At 39.9% G+C, this 21,509-nt stretch overlaps 1 protein-coding gene across 2 annotated transcripts in view; it reads right to left on the bottom strand.

Moving 5' to 3' along the window:
- The window catches only part of RYR2 (ryanodine receptor 2), a 432,618-nt gene that overhangs the window by 278,216 nt on the left and 132,893 nt on the right, over positions 1 to 21,509 (bottom strand). For both annotated transcript variants that reach the window (XM_089897470.1, XM_089897471.1), the window contains exons 22-23: positions 10,009 to 10,168; positions 6,412 to 6,559 (exon numbers count right to left, since the gene is read on the bottom strand). In XM_089897470.1, the coding sequence (XP_089753596.1) occupies positions 6,412 to 6,559; positions 10,009 to 10,168 (308 nt within the window). The remainder of the gene's footprint in view (positions 1 to 6,411; positions 6,560 to 10,008; positions 10,169 to 21,509) is intronic.

The raw sequence follows: 21,509 nt of genomic DNA, 5'->3' as shown, positions 1-21,509 counted from the left end.
CTCAAACTCAACATATTTAAAATCAAACTCAGAATCTCCCCAATTTCCCATCTCTATTTGCTCCAATTCCTGTGCTCCCAGTGAATGTGAAGGTACTCACCAGCTACTAACCCAGAAGCTATCCCAGACACTCCTTCATCCTTCCACTGATTCTATTTCTAAATGCCAAACAATTCTGTCCTGTGAATTCTCTCTATTCACAGTATTGGCTAAGATCAGGCCTTCAACGCTCCTCATCTATACTTCTTTTAGAGCCACCAAACTGCTGTCCTCACCTCTAATTTTGTTCACCTTCAGCCCATTCTCCAAAGAGCCACTGGAGTAATTCTTTTAAACAGAAAACCCTCGTTTCAGTCTCTGTCTTCTCTCCTTCATCTTCCCCTGCTTCTCAAACTTCACTCTATATTCAGCCACGTAAAGCTATCTGATTCCCACGTGCAACCCTCCCTTGTCACTCCAAGCCCTTACACAAACCATCCTCTCTGTCTGGAACACATGAACCTCACTGATTCCTACTCATTCCTCTAAATTTCACCCTAGCTTTGATGGTTTTAAAACATGTCTCCAAATATTTTGTCACACTTCCCTTCAAGAAGTGTGGGCTTAAGGGTGCAATGCATTTAGTGACTCACTTCCAACAAACAGAATATGGCAGAAGTAATTGTAACAGGCATTGAGGCTTCCTCCTCGCACTATCTCTTAGATTACTAACTCTGGGGGAAGCCAGCTGCCATATGAAGGCACTGAAGCATTCTCTCTGAGGAGGTCTACATGACAAGGAACTTAGGTCTCTTGCCAATATCCAGAGACAAACCGAGCCCTTTAACCAACAACTATGCAAGTGAACTGTCTTAGAAGCAAATCCTCCAGCCCCACTGAAGTCTTCAGATGACTGCAGCCCTGGCCGACTTGATAGCAACCTCAAGAGAGGCCATGATTCAGAACGACCTAACTAATCCACTCAAATCCCTAACCACAGAAACTTTCAGATAACAAACATTTGTTGGTTTAAGCCATTAAAATTTAGGGAGGGGGTATTTGTTACACAGCAGTAGATAACTAATACACCTCCTTTATGAAGATTTCTCTGACACCACCAAGATCAGTTAAATCCTCTCTGCTGTGACACTTGGGCATTAATGTTTACACTGTATGAAAGCACTGGCAATTTAGTCTACTTTCCCTGCCTATCCTGAAAGCTACCTGTGGGCAAAACTGTCTTATTCATTGTTGAATCCCCAGAACTAAGCACGGGAGATGTTCAATAACTATATATTAAAATCAAATGAAAATGAGGATGATTTGAAATATGGAAGTAACATGAAACCCAAAGATGGATTTAGTAAATATAAGCTCCTTTTCTTCCTTCTTGAAATTCATATAAGTCACAAGAAAGTACGTAACCATAAGGTAGTACTACATTGCCTCACAGAGGTGTTAAGAAGATGAAATTTTATTATGGTTGTAAATAATATAAAACACTGTATGTCATCAGAATAACATCTTATCCAGTATCCTCCTGAATACAGTTCTCACTAAAAGTGAATATATCAGATCTGACACAGTTTATGCCCATAATTGATAATGTTTTTACATATAATCATCATTATTTTTCTCTGGCATACACTGCTTGTTTCTTTGTACAGGGCTAAATGTATTCTCCTCCTTGAATATTGACCACAATTAACTATTTCCCTGAAGACTTAAGGTTATTGTTAGAGCCATGATTAATCATTTCTCTGAGCTATACAGTGGGCTTGTTTCTTTCCTGTTTTCTCCTCAATTTACTGGCTGCCATCTATAGCTTTAGAACTGAGTCAGCCTGACTTGGGCAGCACTCTTTCTATGTAATTTTCAATGAGTATCAGAAAAGCAATGGTGGAGGAAAGACCTATAAATGTCGGTAAGACTCTAGACACCCAAAATATAAATATTCATGTGGGAAGGAATGAAAATAAAATTGGGGGATATCAAATGGTTGATATGTCAGACTTTAAAAGCATGGTTGATTTTTCCCCAAACCTTTTATTATTATCATTATAACATCTTCCAACAGAAAAGATATAGACTGTCATCTCTCTTATCTAATACTCTCTAGGGAGACACAAAGTTAGAAAGAAGCTCAAAAACTTCTATGACGACTGTACCCTTGTTAGGTATTTATTGTACTTATATTAGGTATATACCTAATAGAGTAGTTGAATCAAATATTTTAAAAGTATGCAGGGCTTCCCTGGTGGCACAGTGATTAAGAATCTGCCTGCCAATGCAGGGGACACTGGTTCAATCCCTGGCTGGGGAAGATCCCACATGCCGTGGAGCCACTAAGCCAGTGTGCCACAACTACTGAGGCTGCACTCTAGAGCCCGTGAGCCACAACTACTGAGCCCACGTGCCACAACTACTGAAGCCTGCACACCTAGAGCCTGTGCTCCACAACAAGAGAAGCCACGACAATGAGAAGCCCACGCACCACAACAAAGAGTAGCCCCCACTTGCCGCAACCAGAGAAAGCCCTCATGCAGCAACGAAGACCCAACACAGCCAAAAATAAAAACAAATAAATAAATTAATAAAAAATAATTTAAAAAAAAGTATGCAAAAACACTGGAAAATGCTACACTATACTAAGGTATTATTAATAAACATTCGTATGCCTGATATATCCAATTGTTCATTAAAGAGTACATTTAATAGGTAATTACAAAAAGAGATTGTGGCTTTGTGAAACTAGGAGTCACTATGACTAATGACTGAAGTTCTCCATAGAATGCCACAATCACTAAGGAGATATTAGACACAGCCACTCATAATTATGATAGTTTACTAATAATAATCCACAATTGATGATGTGGGGAAATAAATGTCTGAAAGTTTAACCAAAAAAAAAAAGATCAATTAACTCTTTAAAAAATTTACAAGTCTTCAAAATTAACAACGTCTGCTCCATGGAAGATCTCATTTAAATAATGAAAAAGCAATCCACAAACTGGGAGGAAATAGTTCCAATATCTGACATAGTTCTTATACCCAGAAAAAGATACATATATGTTTATATATATAAATATATACATTTTCACAGTTTAATAAAAAGAAGACAAAACAACCCAGGCTTTTTAATGGATAAAAGATGTAAACAAACACTTCATAAAAAAAGATATACCGATGGCTAACAAGTATAAGAAAATATGGCAACATTATTATTCTTAAGGAAAATGCAAATTAAAACTACAATAAGATACCATTTCACACCTACTGTAAGGGCTAAAATCGGAAAGATTCACTACCAATTCTTGGACAGGATGTGGGAGCAACTATACCTTCACATACTGGTCATGGGAGCATATGTGCAGAACTGTTTGCAAGTTTCTTGTAAAGTGAAATGTACGTTTGTCCTATGACCCAGCAATTTCACTTCTATTTACCCTAAAAGAAGTGAAAGTATGAATCTGCACAAAGACTTGTCTACAAATGTTCATAGCAGTCTTATTCATAACAGTCAAAAACTGGAAACAACCCAAATCTATATCAACAGGAGAATGGATTTAAAAAATTGTGGTTTATTATTCAAATAGAATGCTACTCAGCAATTAATTTTGTGATACTTGTAAAAACATGGGTGATCACAAAAACAGTATACTGGGGGACTTTCCTGGTGTTCCAGTCATAAAGAATCCACCTTCTAATGCAGGGGACGCAGGTTTGATCCCTGGTTGGGGAACTAAGATCCCACATGTCTCAGGGCAACTAAGCCCATGTGCCACAACTACTGAGCCCACGCGCCTCAACTAGAGAGCCTGCATGCTGCAAACTACAGAGCCCATGTGCTCTGGAGCCTGCCCACCACAACTAGAGAGAGAAAAACCCACATGCCACAACGAGAGAGATGCCTGCGCACCGCAACCAGGGAGAAGCCTGCACCCCGCAATGAAGAGCCCACACTGCAATGAAAGATCGTACGTGCCGCAACTAAGACCCGACACAGCCAAAATAAATAAATAAATACATAAAATAAAATAACAAACAAAAACAGCATGTTGAGCAAAAGAAGTTAGATAAAAAATATAGTGATTACTGTTGGTGGGAATGTAAACTGATACAGCCACTATGGAGAACAGTATGGAGGTTCCTTAGAAAACTAACAACAGAACTACCATATGACCCAGCAATCCCACTGTTGGGCATATAGCCTGAGAAAATCATAATTCAAAAAGATACATATATCCCAATGTTCACTGCAGCTCTATTTACAATAGCCAGGACATGGAAGCAACCTAAATGTCCATTGACAGATGAATGGCTAAAGAAGATGTGGTACATATACATACAATGGAATATTACTCAGCCATAAAAAGGAATGAAATTGAGTCATTTGTAGTGATGTGGGTGAACCTAGAGTCTGTCATACAGAGTGAAGTCAGTCAGAAAGAGAAAAACAAATACCGTATATTAATGCATATATACAGAATCTAGAAAAATGGTACTGATGAACCAAGTGGCAGGGCAGGAATAAAGACTCAGACGTAGAGAACATACTTGTGGACACGGTGGGGGTGGGGGAGGGAAGCTGAGACGAAGTGACAGAGTAGCATTGACATATATACACTACCAAGTGTAAAATAGATAGCTAGTGGGAAGCAGCCGCATAGCACAGGGAGATCAGCTCGGCGCTTTGCGACCACCTAGAGGGGTGGGATAGGGAGGGTGGGAGGGAGGCTCTAGAAGGAGTGAATATGTGTATACATATAGCTGATTCACTTTGTTGTACAGGAGAAACTAACACAACATTGTAAAGCAATTATACTCCAATAAAGATTTTTAAAAAATATATAGTGATTACATTTATGCAGAGTATAAGAAGAGGCAAAATTAATCTGTGATGATAGAATTTAGAAAGTGGTTACTTTTCGGGGGCAGAGGGAACTTTCTGTGGTGAAGAAAATGGTCCCCATGTTCGTTTGGGTGGTGGTTTCTCTCATGTATACAACTGTCAAAATTTACCAAATTGAACTGAAGATCTGTGCATTCTATTATATAAATATTATACCTCATTTTAAAAATATTTTAAAAAGAACCATTAGCGTTGAGGGCTTATTCTGTACCAGACAGCTGTAGAACTCTTCCCAATTGCTGTGTCTTGACTTGGCAGGGTTTTATTGTTTATCCATCCCAGGGGCCGTGTGGACTGCACACCCTTTAAGGCAGGGATATTTTCTGTATCTTGCATATCTAGTAGTATCTGCTTCATAATAAGATCTACCAAGTATTTGTTGCTGTAAAGCGGACTTCAAGATACGCTACATTGTAAGAAGTTACATTATGATTATGAACATTATTGTTATTAAATGGGTATCTAATTTTATTTGTAGCAAATATAAGGATTCAGTAACTACAGTGAACTGTCCAGATGCTAACTACATACTGACTCAACTCAAAGGACTGACATCTGGGGCTGGGATCCTGCCTCTACCATTTAGTAAATGGGAAGACACGGAAGTATCTGAATTTGTTTCCTTATCTGTAAAATGAGCACAGTACACAGACCATCCTCATAGAGTTACTGTGAGGATTAAACAATAATTGCAAAGGTCTTCTAAACACCTGTTACACATGATAAGCACTATATAAATATTACCTATCATTACTATTTAAGATTGAATTCCTATACACAGATACTACACTGAAAATATTAGTCATTAGAGAATATCTGACATAGATTTTTAAAACTTTCTATCAAAAAATACAGGCACTACAATGAAACACGTAGAGCTCATGTCATTTTTGGCAACTTTAAAATACGGATATTAACACCAACTCAAAGTACAGGAGCAAAGGATTAAGGAGTTAACCATCTTAAACCATATTCTTAAAAGGTATTATTCAAAGGAAATACGTTCTTCATAGACCCTCTAAAAATCCATTTATTCAACACATATTTATTGAGTGCCTATTCTAGAGCGTTTTCCTTAAAGCAAAATATTGCACTAATTAATTACTATGGCCTATATGTAAGAGTCTAAACAATGAAGGTTTAGAAAACACTAGCTCCCACTATAGGTTTACTCCCATAAACAACTAAAACTAGCTCTTCTGAAGCAGAGCTGGTGGGGTAGGTGGGAGTGAGGGGCAGTATCAGAATCATGGAGTCAACTGCTCCCTCAGACTCTTCGGGAAGGTAAACCCACTTCTTCCCCCTGTGGAATCAGTGCGGTCCTGAGCCACTCTGCTGAAAGATGAGCTAATCCTCCAAGTGTCCTTCAGGACAAAAAATGCTCTAAACTCCTGGCCTAAATTACATACTTCGACTGAAGGAGTCTATCTTGCACTCCCCATTTTTATTCAAGCATTTGGCTTTAAAGAACTTACTATGTGATTTTGCAACAAGAGGAGAAGAAAGCGAAATGAAAATACCATGATCTTGATCGGGCGCCTCCAGGTTGTAGCCATACCCCAGCAGTGTGCGCACGGCCTCACGGAGGCTGTCCTTGTTGGATTTCTTAGTTCGGTCATCTAGAAGGGCATAGGGAACCAGGCGAGGGTTTCTTCTGTTCTTTACATCCTACAGGAAGGCAAAAAAGGTGCATGATCATCAAAGAGTGACCAACAGCATTTGGAAATGAGACAGCCACCAAATACATCAAAATATAAAGCATATGAAGGTAGATACTGGGCCTTCTACCTTCCCTTTGTCTTCCCAGGCTGCAGGAGTTACTGAAATGCTATCAGTATGAAAGATTTAATCAAGTGAGTAACTGCATCAATTTAAATAGGCCCTCTCCATGAGAAGAAAACGTAAAAATAACAACAGTAACAAAAGCCAACTTGAAGGATCTCGGTAATCATCTTCCATCTGCCCTGGTCACAAGGCAATGGGCTAACTTAAGAGAACCTACCATTTCCTTGCCAAGTTGACTGACAGGTCTTTGTTACAAGAAGAGCCTAATTATTACCGGACATCTGATTTTTGAGCCAAAGAACAACACCAGGCTGCTGTGCCTTCTTCAGAGAAAACTCAGTGCGTGGGCGGCCATCCCATGACCTCAAATAGCTTGGAAAATATGCATCAAGTTGATTCCATCAACTGGGGAAACCAGGTAACGCCAGGAATACTGAAATAGCTACAAACCTCACAATTCGTCTTTTACAAAAGAGGCCCCAAGTTTAAAACGTGATTAAAATGGTGTTGACCAAGCAAGAAGACAGGCTATCTTACGACCTTGGAAAAGGATACCTAATTTGTGAGTACAAAACTTAATCTCATGGGAGGTGGAGATGCCTCCCATGGGCTGCGAGTCTTTAGGGCTCTAACATTTAAGAAGTTACTTCTTTCCACTCATTCACTGCTGCAGGTTTTGTCAAACTTTCCATATTTTAGGAGGCGTACTCGATTCTCAATTTACCTTAGCATGAAGAAGAACTAAGAGGCTGTGGATATTCCCAAACCTTCTCCAAAAAAAAAAAGGTATGTGGTGGACAGGGTTTGTTCTCGCTGGGGAAGAGCAAAGAAAACCTAATTTCTTCTTCCCCCTCTCTAGCAAATCTGTAGTAAATACCTCATCCCGACTACACGACCATCTACTGACACCTGGAGTCCAAATCATCTGGGTTGCTTGATGGGAAACCCCACACCGAAGCCACCCCCAAATACACAAGCAGCGTAAACAGAGTGCCTGCACTGCCAGTGCAGCTTCAAGACACATTACCCAGCACCCCTCCCTTTCAATACTGGTTGCTGCCCCGCAACTTTTCGTGTAGAGAAATTAAGAGGCCTCCGATGAATCACACTCTCTGGAAATGGTGTCCTGGGAATGTGATTGTGAAAAGGAGCTGCCCTGGGGTTTCCACGTACACAAGTGCTTGAAATCAGGTGTGCTGGAGAGGCAGAGAAGAGGGACCTCAAGCAAATGCCTGCTCGCAAGGAGTTTACGACCTAGTTGTGAACCAGACTATGTTAAGGAGAGGGCGATGAAAAAGTAAAGACAACGCTCATTCAGACAACCCAGCAAATGTGTGCTCTGTCAGTGGGGAATGGGGTGGAGGGATGGAGTGGGAACTGGGGGAGGGGATGGAGAAACGGTTCCAAGGACAGCTTTGGCCAGCTCAGACAGAGCCCTGTGTTTTTATGAGGAGGACCCTCATGCACAAGGAAGAGGCAGACAGCGGGGGGTTCTGGTTTGTCCCACAGAATCGTGCGGGCTGCAAGGCAAGTGAGCGCTCCTTTGGCAGAGAGCAAGTGTGACCCCTTATCCCCCTGTGGTATATGGTTCAGGTTCATACACGCACACACACACACACGCACACACACACACACACTATGCTCAAGTGGACTGAGTACTGACAATCTCATCAGTTACAACCAGTTTAATTCAATATAAAAATAGCTTATTTTATGAAGTAAATCAAGGCTATCTGAGTTTTCTTAGCCTTGCAAATGACAAAAGTCACCGGTTAAGAAGAATTTTGGAAACATATTTTTCAAACCAACAGGTAGCCTTTATCCTGAACCATGGCCTAAGCTTATAAGTAATAATCCAGTTTATTCCTAAAAATGTTTAAGTAAAGGCACTGCCCACCATGAGCTGGCAAGGATCACTGTGATAAGCAAGGGAAGAATTTGGGCTCTGGAGTCAAAAGGCTTGATTCCAACCTGGTTCTGCCACCTGGGAGCGTTGGACAAATTGTTCTCAAGCTCCCTGTACATCATATGTGAATTGGCAATAAAAACTGTTCATCCTTCATGGAACTCTTGCAAGAGTTAAAGAAGAAAATAGACGTAAAACTCGATGCATAGTGACTCTGGCATCTTACAATAATAGCAAACTATTCTATATGATTTGTTAGGTGAAATGCACTGCTGTAGCCTTTCTTATACATAAGTTATATAATGAAGTTTAAAAATTCAGTGAGGAGGAAAACAGTGGCCCAGAGAAAATTAAGTAGCTTTCCCAAGGTCACACAGTCACTAAGAGGCAAGGCTAAATTTGCTCTGCTTTGCTATCTCAATACAGACCCGATGACTCTTAGTTATTCCTGTGAGTGCAACCATTAATAGAAATCCATGATTCTGAAATCCAGAAAACTCAGAAAAGTCGGTTTTTTACGAAGTTTAACAAAAACTCAGTTGGTGACAAAAATGATCTGAATTGATGCAAGGCTGTGGATAATCTTTACTTACCCCTCTTGATATCATCAGCCTACACTGCTGAACAAAGAATAATTTATATATAGTCTGCTGCCCTGCTGAGGGCACTATGTAACATGATCAATGTATCACCATTCTGAAAACCAAGAAATATCTGGATTCTGAAATTCATCTGGTCCCAGGGGTGTTAAATAAGGAACTGTGGGACCTCCCTAGTGGCGCAGTGGTTAAGAATCCATCTGCCAGTGCAGGGGACACAGGTTCGAGCCCTGGTCCAGGAAGATTTCACATGCTGTGGAGCAACTAAGCCCGTGCGCCACAACTACTGAGCCACAACTACTGAGCCCGCGTGCAACAACTACTGAAGCCCATGCACCTAGAGCCCATGCCCCACAACAAGAGAAACCACTGCAATGAGAAGCCTGAGCACCACAACAAAGAGTAGCCCCCACTCGCTGCAACTAGAGAAAGTCCGCGTGCAGCAACGAAGACCCAATGCAGCCAAAAATAAATAAATAAATAAACAAACAAATAAGGAATTGTGGACCTCTTCTATTGTTAGTTTATCTCGAACTTCTCCTATTTCAAAAGCTTCTCCTAAAATACAATCTCAGAGAGAGAAATGCCACAAAACCACGTTATAAATCACTGGTCTGGTAATATTCACTGTGCCCCTCATGATAACAACAAGACTTGGGGTGGCCTGACTTCTTGAAACAGGCGTTTCTGTGCATATGTACATTAAAGATATCTATATGATGTGAGTTTTACAATGGTCATTACTTAATCTCTCCTGTTACAAATTATATTAATTCCTACTTAAGTCAATCTCAGAGTACGTGCTGTAGAGCTAAATTCACACGTACCTGTTGGATGCCATAGGTCCAGCCCTGCCGGATTCGATCCCGGGCCCACACGTTATGAGCATTTTCCGCCAACTTGTCCACCATCGCTTCCTGAGATGGGGTGAGCTTGATAAAGCTCAGGTCCATCGGGGCAGGCTTGTATCCACTTGTCAGCTGGTAACTACAAAGCAAAGCCAAAGAAATATATAATGGGCCTGTCCAGAAAAGTCAAGGTTGAAAAATCCCTATAACAGCCTGTTAATTCCAATTGTTCCTAATTCTTATTGTTCCATAAACCACAGTGGTGACCAGTGGTAATGTGTCCAGCAAGCCTGAGCCCCTTTCACTTAAGCTAAAAACTCATCAGGTGCAAAGGCCACACGATCTTTATGTTTTCATTTTCACACCAGTAAAAGAGAAATGAGGCAACACCTGTCTCTCAAAGTTGAGAAGGACTTATCTTTGTTTGTGTTCCAAACAGCTGATGCTTTTTTACCGGATAAATCAAAGTACTGGTAACTAAAACATCTGATAAATTTCTCTTCCTGTTAAGTCCTCATTTTTCTTCAACATTTATGTGTTATATTAAAGTAATATTTATTTCATAAATCCGCATATGCTTTCAGATACTAGCTATTCATTATTCTACAGGGGAATTTTAATGCATTTATACATTATTTCCCTACTGATATTCCTAGTTACATAATTTAGGAAGCCTCATGATAAGATAGACACTAGGAAATACCAGGCATATAATCATCTAAAATATGATTAAGGCCTGGATTTTAGGGAACTCATACCAGAGACTATTTCCACACTCTGAGCCAGAGAGGAAAAGTATTAAAATAAGTGTAAGTTTTAACCTTTTGGGAGAAATATAAAATTGAAAATAAAAGGTTTTCAACAGACATATATTAGGGCAATAGGACTGCTCTGCTACAAACACACACACACACACACACACACACACACACAGCTGTCTCATCTATTTAACTAGAGAGACTGGCACAAAACCTGTTGTACAGTTGCTTCTCTTTCATTCTCTGTCATTGTTGTGTCCCCTACAATCAACTATGCTTTGAGGTCAGGATCTGCTTCTGATCCATTTTTCTAATTGTCATTACACTTAAAAGAGTACCTGGCAGAGAGCAGCCTTTCAGTCTACAGTTTTTGAAAGAATTAACTTTATTTACAGAATGAATATAAAGAGATATCCATCTTCATCTCAAAGATTCTCCTTTGGTGCAAACAAGGTAAAGAAAATTCACCAGATAATTAAGCTAAGTTTAAGAAATTATCAGAGCATGAGAAAATGGTCTTTAAGAAACTATAATTATAATAGTTAATATATTATAATAATAATATAATAATAATATATATAATAATATAATATATTATATATATTATATAATAATATAATATAATAATTATTATTATTATTCTGGGCTATGGCTAGCCTGATTACAAGGTAAGCTCCTTAACAGCAAGGAGTTGAACTGCTTTGCTCCTAGCTATTTCCAAGAACTAGAATAGTGCCTGATACATGGTAGATATTCAATAAAAATTTGTTAAATGAATCCATGTATGACAGCAATAAATAATTTAAGGTTGAGTAAAGTTGACTTTACCTTAAATACTCCTACTTCATTATAAGGCATCTTCTATTTTATAAATGATTTATCTACAGGCAAAAGTTTTAGAGAATATTTTGTTTGATTTAAATAGATCAGATTGGCCCACCAAGTGCAAAAATTATGGCTACTTACCACCTTATGTCACTTCATTTACATCCACAAGCTAAATTTATTGACATGAAATTTTGTTCTGTTTTAAATCAGAACTCTGTATGTTTGGGTAATTAACGATATTTTTTCTTTGTTTTTCTATAAAGAAGCCACATGGGATTTTTGTAATCACTCACACAAATCACTGTATTTTATAGAATTTTGATGTTTAAATGGACAAATCTGTCACCTGTAAGCACAGCCTATATACAAGTTCTCACTCGGAAAATAATTTCTTCAAGAAAGAGCTCTCAATGCATTTCAAATGCACCAAGAGGTGATCAAGCCAGCATCGTCTAATTTCCAAGTTTAACATTATTTGCTAGAAGCAGGGTTGGGGGTAATGATAAAGAATTTGGTCTTTTGCATACAGCTGGCCAGTAAGCAAATGAAAAGATGCTCAACATCATTAAGTATTAGAGAAGTGCAAATCAAAACTACACCTCATACCGGTCAGAATGACCATCATTAAAAAGTCTGCAAAAACAAATGTTGGAAAGAATGTGGAGAAAAGGGAACCCTCCTATATACTGTTGGTGGGAATATAAATTGGTACACTCACTATGGAAAACAGTATGGAGGTTCCTCAGAAAACTAAAAATAGAATTACCATATGATCCAGCAATCCCACTCCAGGCATATACCTGGACAAAACTGTAATTCAAAAAGATACATGCACCCCTATGTTCATAGCAGCACTGTTCACAATAGCCAAAGCATGGAGACAACCTAAGTGTCCCTCAACAGATGAATGGATAAAGAAGATGTGGTACATACATACAATGGAATACTACTCAGCCATAAAAAATGAAATAATGCCATCTGCAGCAACATGGATGCACCTAGAGATTATCAGACTAAGTGAGCTCAGTCAGACAGAGAAAGGCAAATACCATATGATATCACTTATATGTGGAATCTAAAATATGGCACAAATGAACCTATCTACGAAAACAGAAACAGAATCGTGGACACAGAGAACAGACTGTGGTTGCCAAGGGGGATTGGGGTAGGGAGAGGGAGGGTTGGGAGTTTTTGGTTAATAGATGTAAACGATTATATACAGAATAGATAAACAAGGTCCTACTGTACAGCACAGAGAACTACACGCAATATCCTGTGATAAACCATAATGGAAAAAAATACAAAAACAGAATGTATATATGTGTATAACTGAGTCACTTTGCTGTACAGCAGAGATTGGCAGGACATTGTAAATCAACTACACTTCAATTGGGGAAAAAAACCCAACAACTTTGTCTTTTGTACTCTCCCATCTTCCCACCTCTATTTCTCACCCTCCTCTTGACTTTCCCCACAATAACCCGGCACATGGTAGCATCACAGCACACAGTTCTCTTTTTTCTCTCATTTTCCAGTGGTCCTAATTCCTCCTACCTGTCGCAGAGGATACACATACGGTCAAGTTCGGAAGCTAATCTATGAATAGTTGACTAGAGCCTATGCTACCTCAGTGAGGGATATATGCCCTCTAAAAGAGGAAAGATCATGGTAGACTTGCCAGCCATGTCTTACATGGCATGGGGAGGAATTTTTGAGGGGTATTTTCTATAAAAAATTATAGATAAGTTTTACTAATCTATAGTGGAACTACACATTCTACTATATGTCTATAGTATATATATAGAGTATATGTATATATGATAATATTGGCATAAGCATTTCTCTTTATTTTCTAAATTTTCCTCTTCCTATACAGAATATCTACTAATGTTGCTTCAATTTGTGATCACAAGGAAAACCTACGGAGACACATTTGCATCTGTTGATTTGAAATAACACAATAATTAGTTCACACTCATTTTCAGATGTAGACTACGATTCATTTTACTTGCTTTTCTTCATAGCCCTGTGCAAGAAAGAATTTCAAGTGGTTCTTTTAAATGGTCAATAGTCCCATCCAAATTAAAGTTACTAATTCCCATTTCACCTGAACCTTATTTCCACACTGTTTCACTTCATCTTCTATAGTAAAAATACAAATATCTTTGAAATTAATAGACTTCGACCTCAGTAGGTTGATAAAAATGATGACTTCATGAATGCTTTAACCAGTGGCATCAATGAGGATTTACAAGACCATTTTTCTTTATGTGAGACATGACAAAGTATCAAATCATTTATACCAAAATGAGATTTTTAGAAAGCGCATAAAAGTACTTCAGCAAATAATGTCCATTTCATCTTATTAATACAAGTTAATTAGGTACATAAAGATCAGCTAACTACTAATATAAACTATTTCCTTTTTGTGACTGAAAACGAACAAAGAACAAAGCTTTTGAATAAAATGTGACTGATGTGAATCTTGGAAGCTAAATGGTTCCAAGTAAAGCTTCAGGTTGACTTCCAGAGATTTAAAAGAAAAAAAGGAAAGACTGCTACAACAATTCTTGGGAAGTAGAATTCTGTAGGCCAAATAACAGGGAAAAGGTATGTCATTAGTAATTATATTAATACAAAATATATATAGCTCAGATTAAAGACATCTCTGTATTACAGTCTACCTTCTCAAGCTTTCTGGGAAAATTCTGCCAGAATCAGTTAATAGATCTCTTTCTTCTGCCATCTATTTGCCTAGTAGGTGTAGTTTTTTACTTCCCTTACTTTAATATGCAAAGTTGCAGTGCTAACAATCATTTTGTAAATTTAGGTTATGAGGAATATATATGGTATTAAACAAACACATTCAATACATTCATTTCCAAAACATCAAAGTTCTTTTGTAGTTCTTAGTTCTTAGTTTTATTTTGATGTAGTACATAATGCAATATATTTTTTTTTTTTTTTTGTGGTACGTAGGCCTCTCACTGTTGTGGCCTCTCCCGTTTGCGGAGCACAGGCTCAGGACGCACAGGCTCAGCGGCCATGGCTCACGGGCCCAGCCGCTCCGCGGCATGTGGGATCCTCCCGGACCGGTGCACAAACCCGTGTCCCCTGCATCGGCAGGCGGACTCAACCACTGCGACACCAGGGAAGCCCAATAATGCAATAATATTTTTAAAGTGAGATTAACAAATTACATAAACTCTCTGGGCGTCAGTTTTCTTACAGTAAAATTTATTTTTAAATACGTCTTTGCCTGAAAAAAAGAAAACCCTCCTGGCAAACTGCCATTTTCATTTGCATCAAATTACCAAAGATGTAAACAAAAAATTGATAATACTTAGCCCTACTGAGGAACTGCCATGTGAAGCAGCAGTTCAGTTTTGTGCTTCATTCCCACCTGACCCACATTTTTTTCTAAGCAGGAATTCTAAATGAGCCTTTGAAAAAAGTGTTCAGTAGAATATCACTTAAGGGCCAATTAAAGTGGTGCAACAAAAATGTGGCAGAATACCAAAAACACTAAGGAACAAGCCTTTTCTTTTTTTCCAGCCTCTCCCACCTCTCAAGCTTACTTGTTTAGTATGAATCAGGTTAAATGAAGCTTGGAAGTCATTACGTTGTGAAAGATGCACGGTAAACATGAAAAGATTATGTCCAAGTTCAGTGGATGTTAGCTGTAAATTTCAAAACCAAATCAGCGCTTCAAGTACCTTGGAACAAATGGGGAAAATCTCAGATGACTGCACACCAGAGGTATTAAGAACAAGTTTTGCTGGAAGCACATCTATCAAAAATGAATACTGCACTGACATTCTCACAGAAAGGAGATAGAGAATATTCAAAAACCCTTCTCCAGAAAACAAATACAGGAGAATAATTTCAGTGTGGAAATTAGAAGGGAAAAGGGCAGGGATCTATTTCTTCTACTACATTTCTTCGTTTTGTTTTTAAATAAATGTGTAATATGATGATATGCCCTGTGTGTCCCCCACCACTAATTCCTTTTTTAACCCAAGGCCTTCCTGTACCTCACAGCCTGTTTGAAACAAAACCAAGAGAGGATCATTTCAAGAGAGACCAAAAAAAAGCCATTCTTGGCTTTTGGATTTTTAAAATAGGCTTTGAAAATTCACTGCAGAGACAACAGTCTTTAGAGAAAGGCCTTCTGATATTAAAAGCTCTACTTATGGATACCAAAAGCGCAAGGCCCTGATGTGTCGGAACATAAAAGGAGACCAGATAAAGAGTCCAGTCTGTCCAGCCCCAGACAGGCTGAATGTTCCAGAGCCTGGAGGAAAGGAGAGCTGGAGGGAAGCCAGGGCTCTCCATCCCCCTGCCCAGATGGAGACCAGGCAGATCCAGAGCTGAGGGGAACTTCTGTCTTGCTTACCAGATTGGACCCAGGAGAATGGCCAGGTTCCAGAATCTCCCACACCTCAACCCTTGTGCAGCACAGTTTCAGGAGAACAGATTTCCTAACAAACCAAGTGTAGGCTGTCAGGCAACCTTCCCTCCTCCCTCCACCAAGACACTGCAGTCCCCAAGTTGCCAGAGAGAGCATTCCCAGGTTTCCAGCCTCCTCTTAAAGGGCATGAGTGAAGCTAAAAGCAGAGCAAGGACCTGGAGGACTCAAAAAGAGATGGGGAGGGTCCCAGCGTGTGGTCCAAAGATCAGTCAGGAAAACACGCATCCCATAATGAGGCAGGAGATAGATGGGCCCCAGGCCGAGCAGCTGGAATCTGTCCCCTGTGGACAGGTACTCCAAGATGAAGACAAGAGAAGGAGGATAGTAAGAGGAGCTGAGCCCTGCCCAGATAAAAACGCAGAGAGACCACATTTTCCTCATTCTCGAAGCCAAGGAGGCCTTCTCAACTACACATGCATGGAAAGGCTCCTCGGAGGTCAAAAAGGGAGGGCGCGACACCCCATGGTAGGTGATGTCAACATACTCATAGGCCTCTTCGCTAGAATCCATGTTGGCTAAGAGACGCACGCGCACACACAGGGGAGGACCCTGAGTTGAACCAAATACAGACTCAGACCCAGGCAAAGCAAGATGATTGGCCACAGCAAACCCGGAAGAAATGTCCCATATAAGTGATTCAAACTACCACGGGGACACGACTCTTTCTCTGCATCTGCCCGTATGAGTCTATTCATACGTACCCTTTTTCCTCCTAATAAACATTTTAACTGTTTCACTACTTTCCATCTCTTTGAGGGAATTCATTTCTACAAAGCTGATGGGCCAGGGGCCTTGTCACTAATCGCTGGTCTAGCGGTTAGGATTCAGCGCTCACTGCCACAGCCCGACTTCAGTCTCTGGCCAGGAATCAAAATCCTGCTTCGAGCCGCTGCAGGCCGAGGCCACCCGAGATCCGCAAGATGCCAGCAGAGACGAATGAAGACAACTAACGAAGACTTCCCTTTGGCCAAACTTGAGTCAGGCTCCTCTGAGCCCTCTTTCTGACCTGGCCTCTGACCTTGGGCTCTGTCCTTGTTTCGTTTAGTCCAGTTTTAGCAAGAATCCTGCTAGGTGAAGTTAATGGAAATCCCCCACCTGTGACCTCTGACCCCACTCTTCATCCCCCACCTTTCATATCCTATCACTCTGGTCTGCCTTCAGCAAGAACCCTATCAAGTTGGTTTTACCAGAATCCCCCTTTTCCTTAATGCTTCCTCTTAGTAATTTTCCATCCACTGTCCCCCACTCTGGTCCTGAGCTACAAATCCCCGCTTGTTCTTGCTGTATGTGAATACTGAGGTCTCTCTTCCCCTATTGCAACAGTTCTGCAATAAAATTTGCCTTTATGGCTTTAACTTCTGTCTGGCTCTAGTTTTCTTTGATATAATTCAGCCCCTGACAGCAAACTCAAAAGAGAATGCCCAACGATCCAATGTCCCCTCCCCATTAGGTGAGTGTCCAAAACAGACGTATAGTCCTGGGAGTAAGACGGGGGTACACCTTGAATTCAAACTTAACAAATATTCATTCTGTAGTCGAAATATTTCAGGCCCTGTTCTAGGAACTAATAGCACTGAATAACATGGACAATCAATCTGTATCTTTATAGAAATTACGTTTAGATGATGAATCAGGCAATAAACAAAGTAAACATAAAATAATAGTATGTCAGAGGATATAAGTGTCGTGAGGAAAAATCAAGTAGAAAAGGAAGCATGAGAGGAAGTACAATTTAAAATAGGGTGCAATTTTAAAGAGGTAGAGAAAGACAGCTTGGAGAAGATGACCTTTGAATCAAAACTTAAAGGTGAGAATAAACACAGAAAACAGTGATTTTAATGGAGTTTGTACTGAACAGACAAGGATTAGGTTTCCACTATCAAGCTGCATTCTGGCTGCAAGGCCCATTGGGTTTAAATATGAAATTAAGTCCGACGAGAGCAAATGAAGAACATTACATATGAGCACATTTTAAAATTTGTGGTCTGTGGAATTTACTCGCTACACATAAAAAGCGTATATAAATATTTTTTTCTTCACAATCACAGTGTTCATCCTCACAGGAAAAAATCCAGCTGCATTTGTAACACTATTTTTCATTTAGGTAAATATTTACATACACTGAATTTTGTGCATGTGTTTGTGTCTATGTGCACAGTATAAATACGGGTCTGCACATTTGGTATCCCTCTAAGCATTCATTTCCGAAAGCCATTTTAAATTTACATATACATATAAGCATTGAGAATATCATTCTTAACCTTCTATCTGCCCCAATATGCTTGAGAGATACCACTTCCCATCACTACAGTGGCTACACAGCATGAGGGGGAAGGAAGTGGTGCAGGAGCGAGGGAATTTAGCACTAGTCTTAAATACCTCTCAAAGGATTCGAACATGCTCTTCCACAATTCAACACTACCTCTTACTTCCCAGCGATACATACAAGCAACCAGTTCCTGACCTATGTTTTGGTTTAACAGCAGAGAAGTGCTAACAAAAAGTCTGAATAAAAGGCATTGGTATTCAGACAAGAATTTTATTTTCATTTAAACCTTTACATTTTAAAAAAATCTCAGCTACTCAGGGATATGAGATACTGGGAACCACAAGCTCTGGGACTGGATTCTTTTTCAGTTGCATTTTTCTTTATTCCTGTAGCAACTGCACTCTGCTCATCAAACTCTGCAGTGGGTCAAGAGCTTAATTTTACAAGTGTGGGAAGGTTTATGAATTTAAGAACAGACAGTTATGTGCTGTACCATTCAGCTGCCTGCTGGTTTGTTTAGAGGAGGAAGAGGGAGAAAGGGAGAAATGAGCTACAATCAATCACATGTTTTTTAAAAGTCTTTAAAGATTTTAAGTGAAATGATCTGTATTATCAGGGGGGGAAAAAAAAACACCTAACACTCAGATCGCCTATTTTCAAATAGGGAATGTAGCACATCATTCTAACTACAGTTTGAGTCTATGCGTATCCTTAAATCTGAAATGGGTCTCCTGTAGGAAGCATATAGTTGGGTCTTGTGTTTTTATCCACCTAACCACTCCATACCTTTCGAACGGCGAATTCAATCCATTTACATTTAGAGTAATTATTGATATGTAAGGGCACACTAATGTCATCTTATTAATGGCTCTCTGGTTGCTTTGTATTTCCACTGTTTCTTTCTCCTTCTATGTCTGCTTCCGTAAACTGATTATTTTCCATGTTGGTGTGCTCTGTTTTCCCTTTCTTTGTCTTTGTGAATCCATTCTATATAGACTTTTGTCTTGTGGTAACCTTGTAAATTACATTAAAAATCGTATAGATAAAACAATCCATCTTAGGCTTATCAGCTGTCACAACTCATCTGTGAAAGCCTATGAAGGCTCCATCTTTTACTCCTCCACCTTATATTACTTATATTATTGATATTACAACTGATATTACTGATGTTCCAACTTACCTCTTTTTATGTTGTATATTCATTAATGATTTATAGTAGCTACAGTTCTTTTTACTACTCTTTGCCTTTAACTTTTATACTATAGTTGAGTGGGTAACACACACCCCTAACATGGAGTTACAACTCTCTGGGTCAAACTGCCTGTGTTTCTCCATCTCCAGTGTATTGTATACTTTCGTATGTTGTCCTGTTGCTGAGCAGCATCTTTTCATTCCAGCTGGAAGAACTCCTTTCAGCATTTCTTGCAAGGCAGGTCTACTGGCGGTGAACTCCCTCAGCTTTTGTCTGGGAAAGACTTTATTTCTCCTTCTTATCTGAAAGGTAACTTTGTTGCATACACTATTCTTGGCTGGCAATTTTAATCTTTCAACACTTTGAATATGTCATTCTACCCTCTCCTGGCCTGTAGAGTTTCTGCTGAGAAATCAGCTGACAGCCTAATGGGGTTCCTCTGTGCCTTACTTTCTTTTTTCCCCTGATGTGCTTTAAGATAATTTCTTTATCACTGAGTTTTTAAAACTAATTTATTTATGTATTTATTTATTTAAGGCTGCACTGGGTCTTCGTTGCTGCACACGGGCTTTCTTTAGTTGCGTCAAGTGGGGTCTGCTCTTCGTTGCAGTGTGTGGGCTTCTCACTGCAGTGGCCTCTCCTGTTGCAGAGCACGGGCTCTAGGCATGCAGGCCCAGTAGTTGTGGCTCGAAGGCTCAGTAGTTGTGGCGCCCAGGCTTAGTTGCTCCGCGGCATGTGGGATCTTCCCGGACCAGGGCTCGAACCCGTGTCCCCTGCGTTGGCAGGGGGGCTTCCAACCGCTGTGCCACCAGAGAAGCCCTATCACTGATTTTTGACAGTTTCATTACAATGTGTCTTGGAGGAAGTCTTTTTACATTGAGATAATAGGGTGTTCTTTTAGCTTTATGGAGTTGTACGTCTAAGTCTGTCCCCAGGCCTGGGAAGTTCTCAACTATTATTTCTTTAAACAAAGTCCCTGCCCCCTTCTCCCTCTCCTCTCCTTCTGGAGCCCAATTATTCAGATATTTGTTTTTCTGATAGAATCTGATAGCCCTTATAGGCTTTCATCACTCTTTTAAATCTTAGTTTCACGTCCTCTGCTAATTGTATTATTTCTACATTCCTATCCTCCAAGTCATTTACTCTTTCTTCTACATGGTCTGCTCTGCTACACATGTTCTGTGTTACACTCATCTCATTCGTTGAATACTTTAGTTCCGGTATCTCTGTTTGGCTCTTTTTATAATTTCATTCTCTTTGTTAGAGTACACCTTCCATTCATTAATTTTATTTCTGATTTCACTAAATTGCCTTTCTGAGTTTTCCTGTGGCTTGCTGAATTTCTTAATACTATTTTGAATTCTTTATCAGTTAGATTGCAATATTCCACGCCATTGAGCTCAGCTGCTGGAGAATTACCATCGTCTTTTTGTGATGCCATATTCCCTTGACTTTTCCATATTGGTTGTAGTCATGTGTTTCTGCTTTTTGCATTTGAAGTAGCAGAAAGCACCTTAACTGAACTTTCATGTCTTTTCTGGTTCTTATAACTCACCAGGCTGGCTATCAGAAGCCTCTCTTTTGTTTTCCAGAAGGCGGCGCTATAGCTCAAGCTTGTGGTTTCTCCCTTGCCCATCCACATGGTCTGTCTACTGGAGCTCACTCTCCTTGACCAGAAGTGTGCACAGGGAGCTGGCAGCAGAGTGGGAGGGAGGGGTGGGTCTGGCACTTGGTGAGTTAGGGGTGCCCACAGTCCTGGCACGGAGATCCCGGGAGTGGCACTCCCAAAGGCATGTGGGTAGACTTCCTGCTGAGTGCAGTCCCTTTAAGGCCATTTGAAATTCTTATCTACTTCTATTTCAAAGTCCTCCCAGCCCCTAGCTGCAAGCTCCCACCTTAGTACTCCAGGTGCCAGCGGAGAGAAATGGGTTTCTCCAGCCAAGTCCCACCCAGCCAAGGCAG

The sequence above is a fragment of the Delphinapterus leucas genome, chromosome 16 (genome assembly GCF_059928025.1).
Source record: "Delphinapterus leucas isolate spDelLeu-1000000601 "Yukka" chromosome 16, BTC_Dleu_Yukka2, whole genome shotgun sequence".
In the NCBI taxonomy this organism is placed as follows: domain Eukaryota; kingdom Metazoa; phylum Chordata; class Mammalia; order Artiodactyla; family Monodontidae; genus Delphinapterus; species Delphinapterus leucas.
The sequence above is the reverse complement of the archived record's forward strand: the minus strand, read 5'-3'. Positions and strand labels throughout refer to the sequence as shown.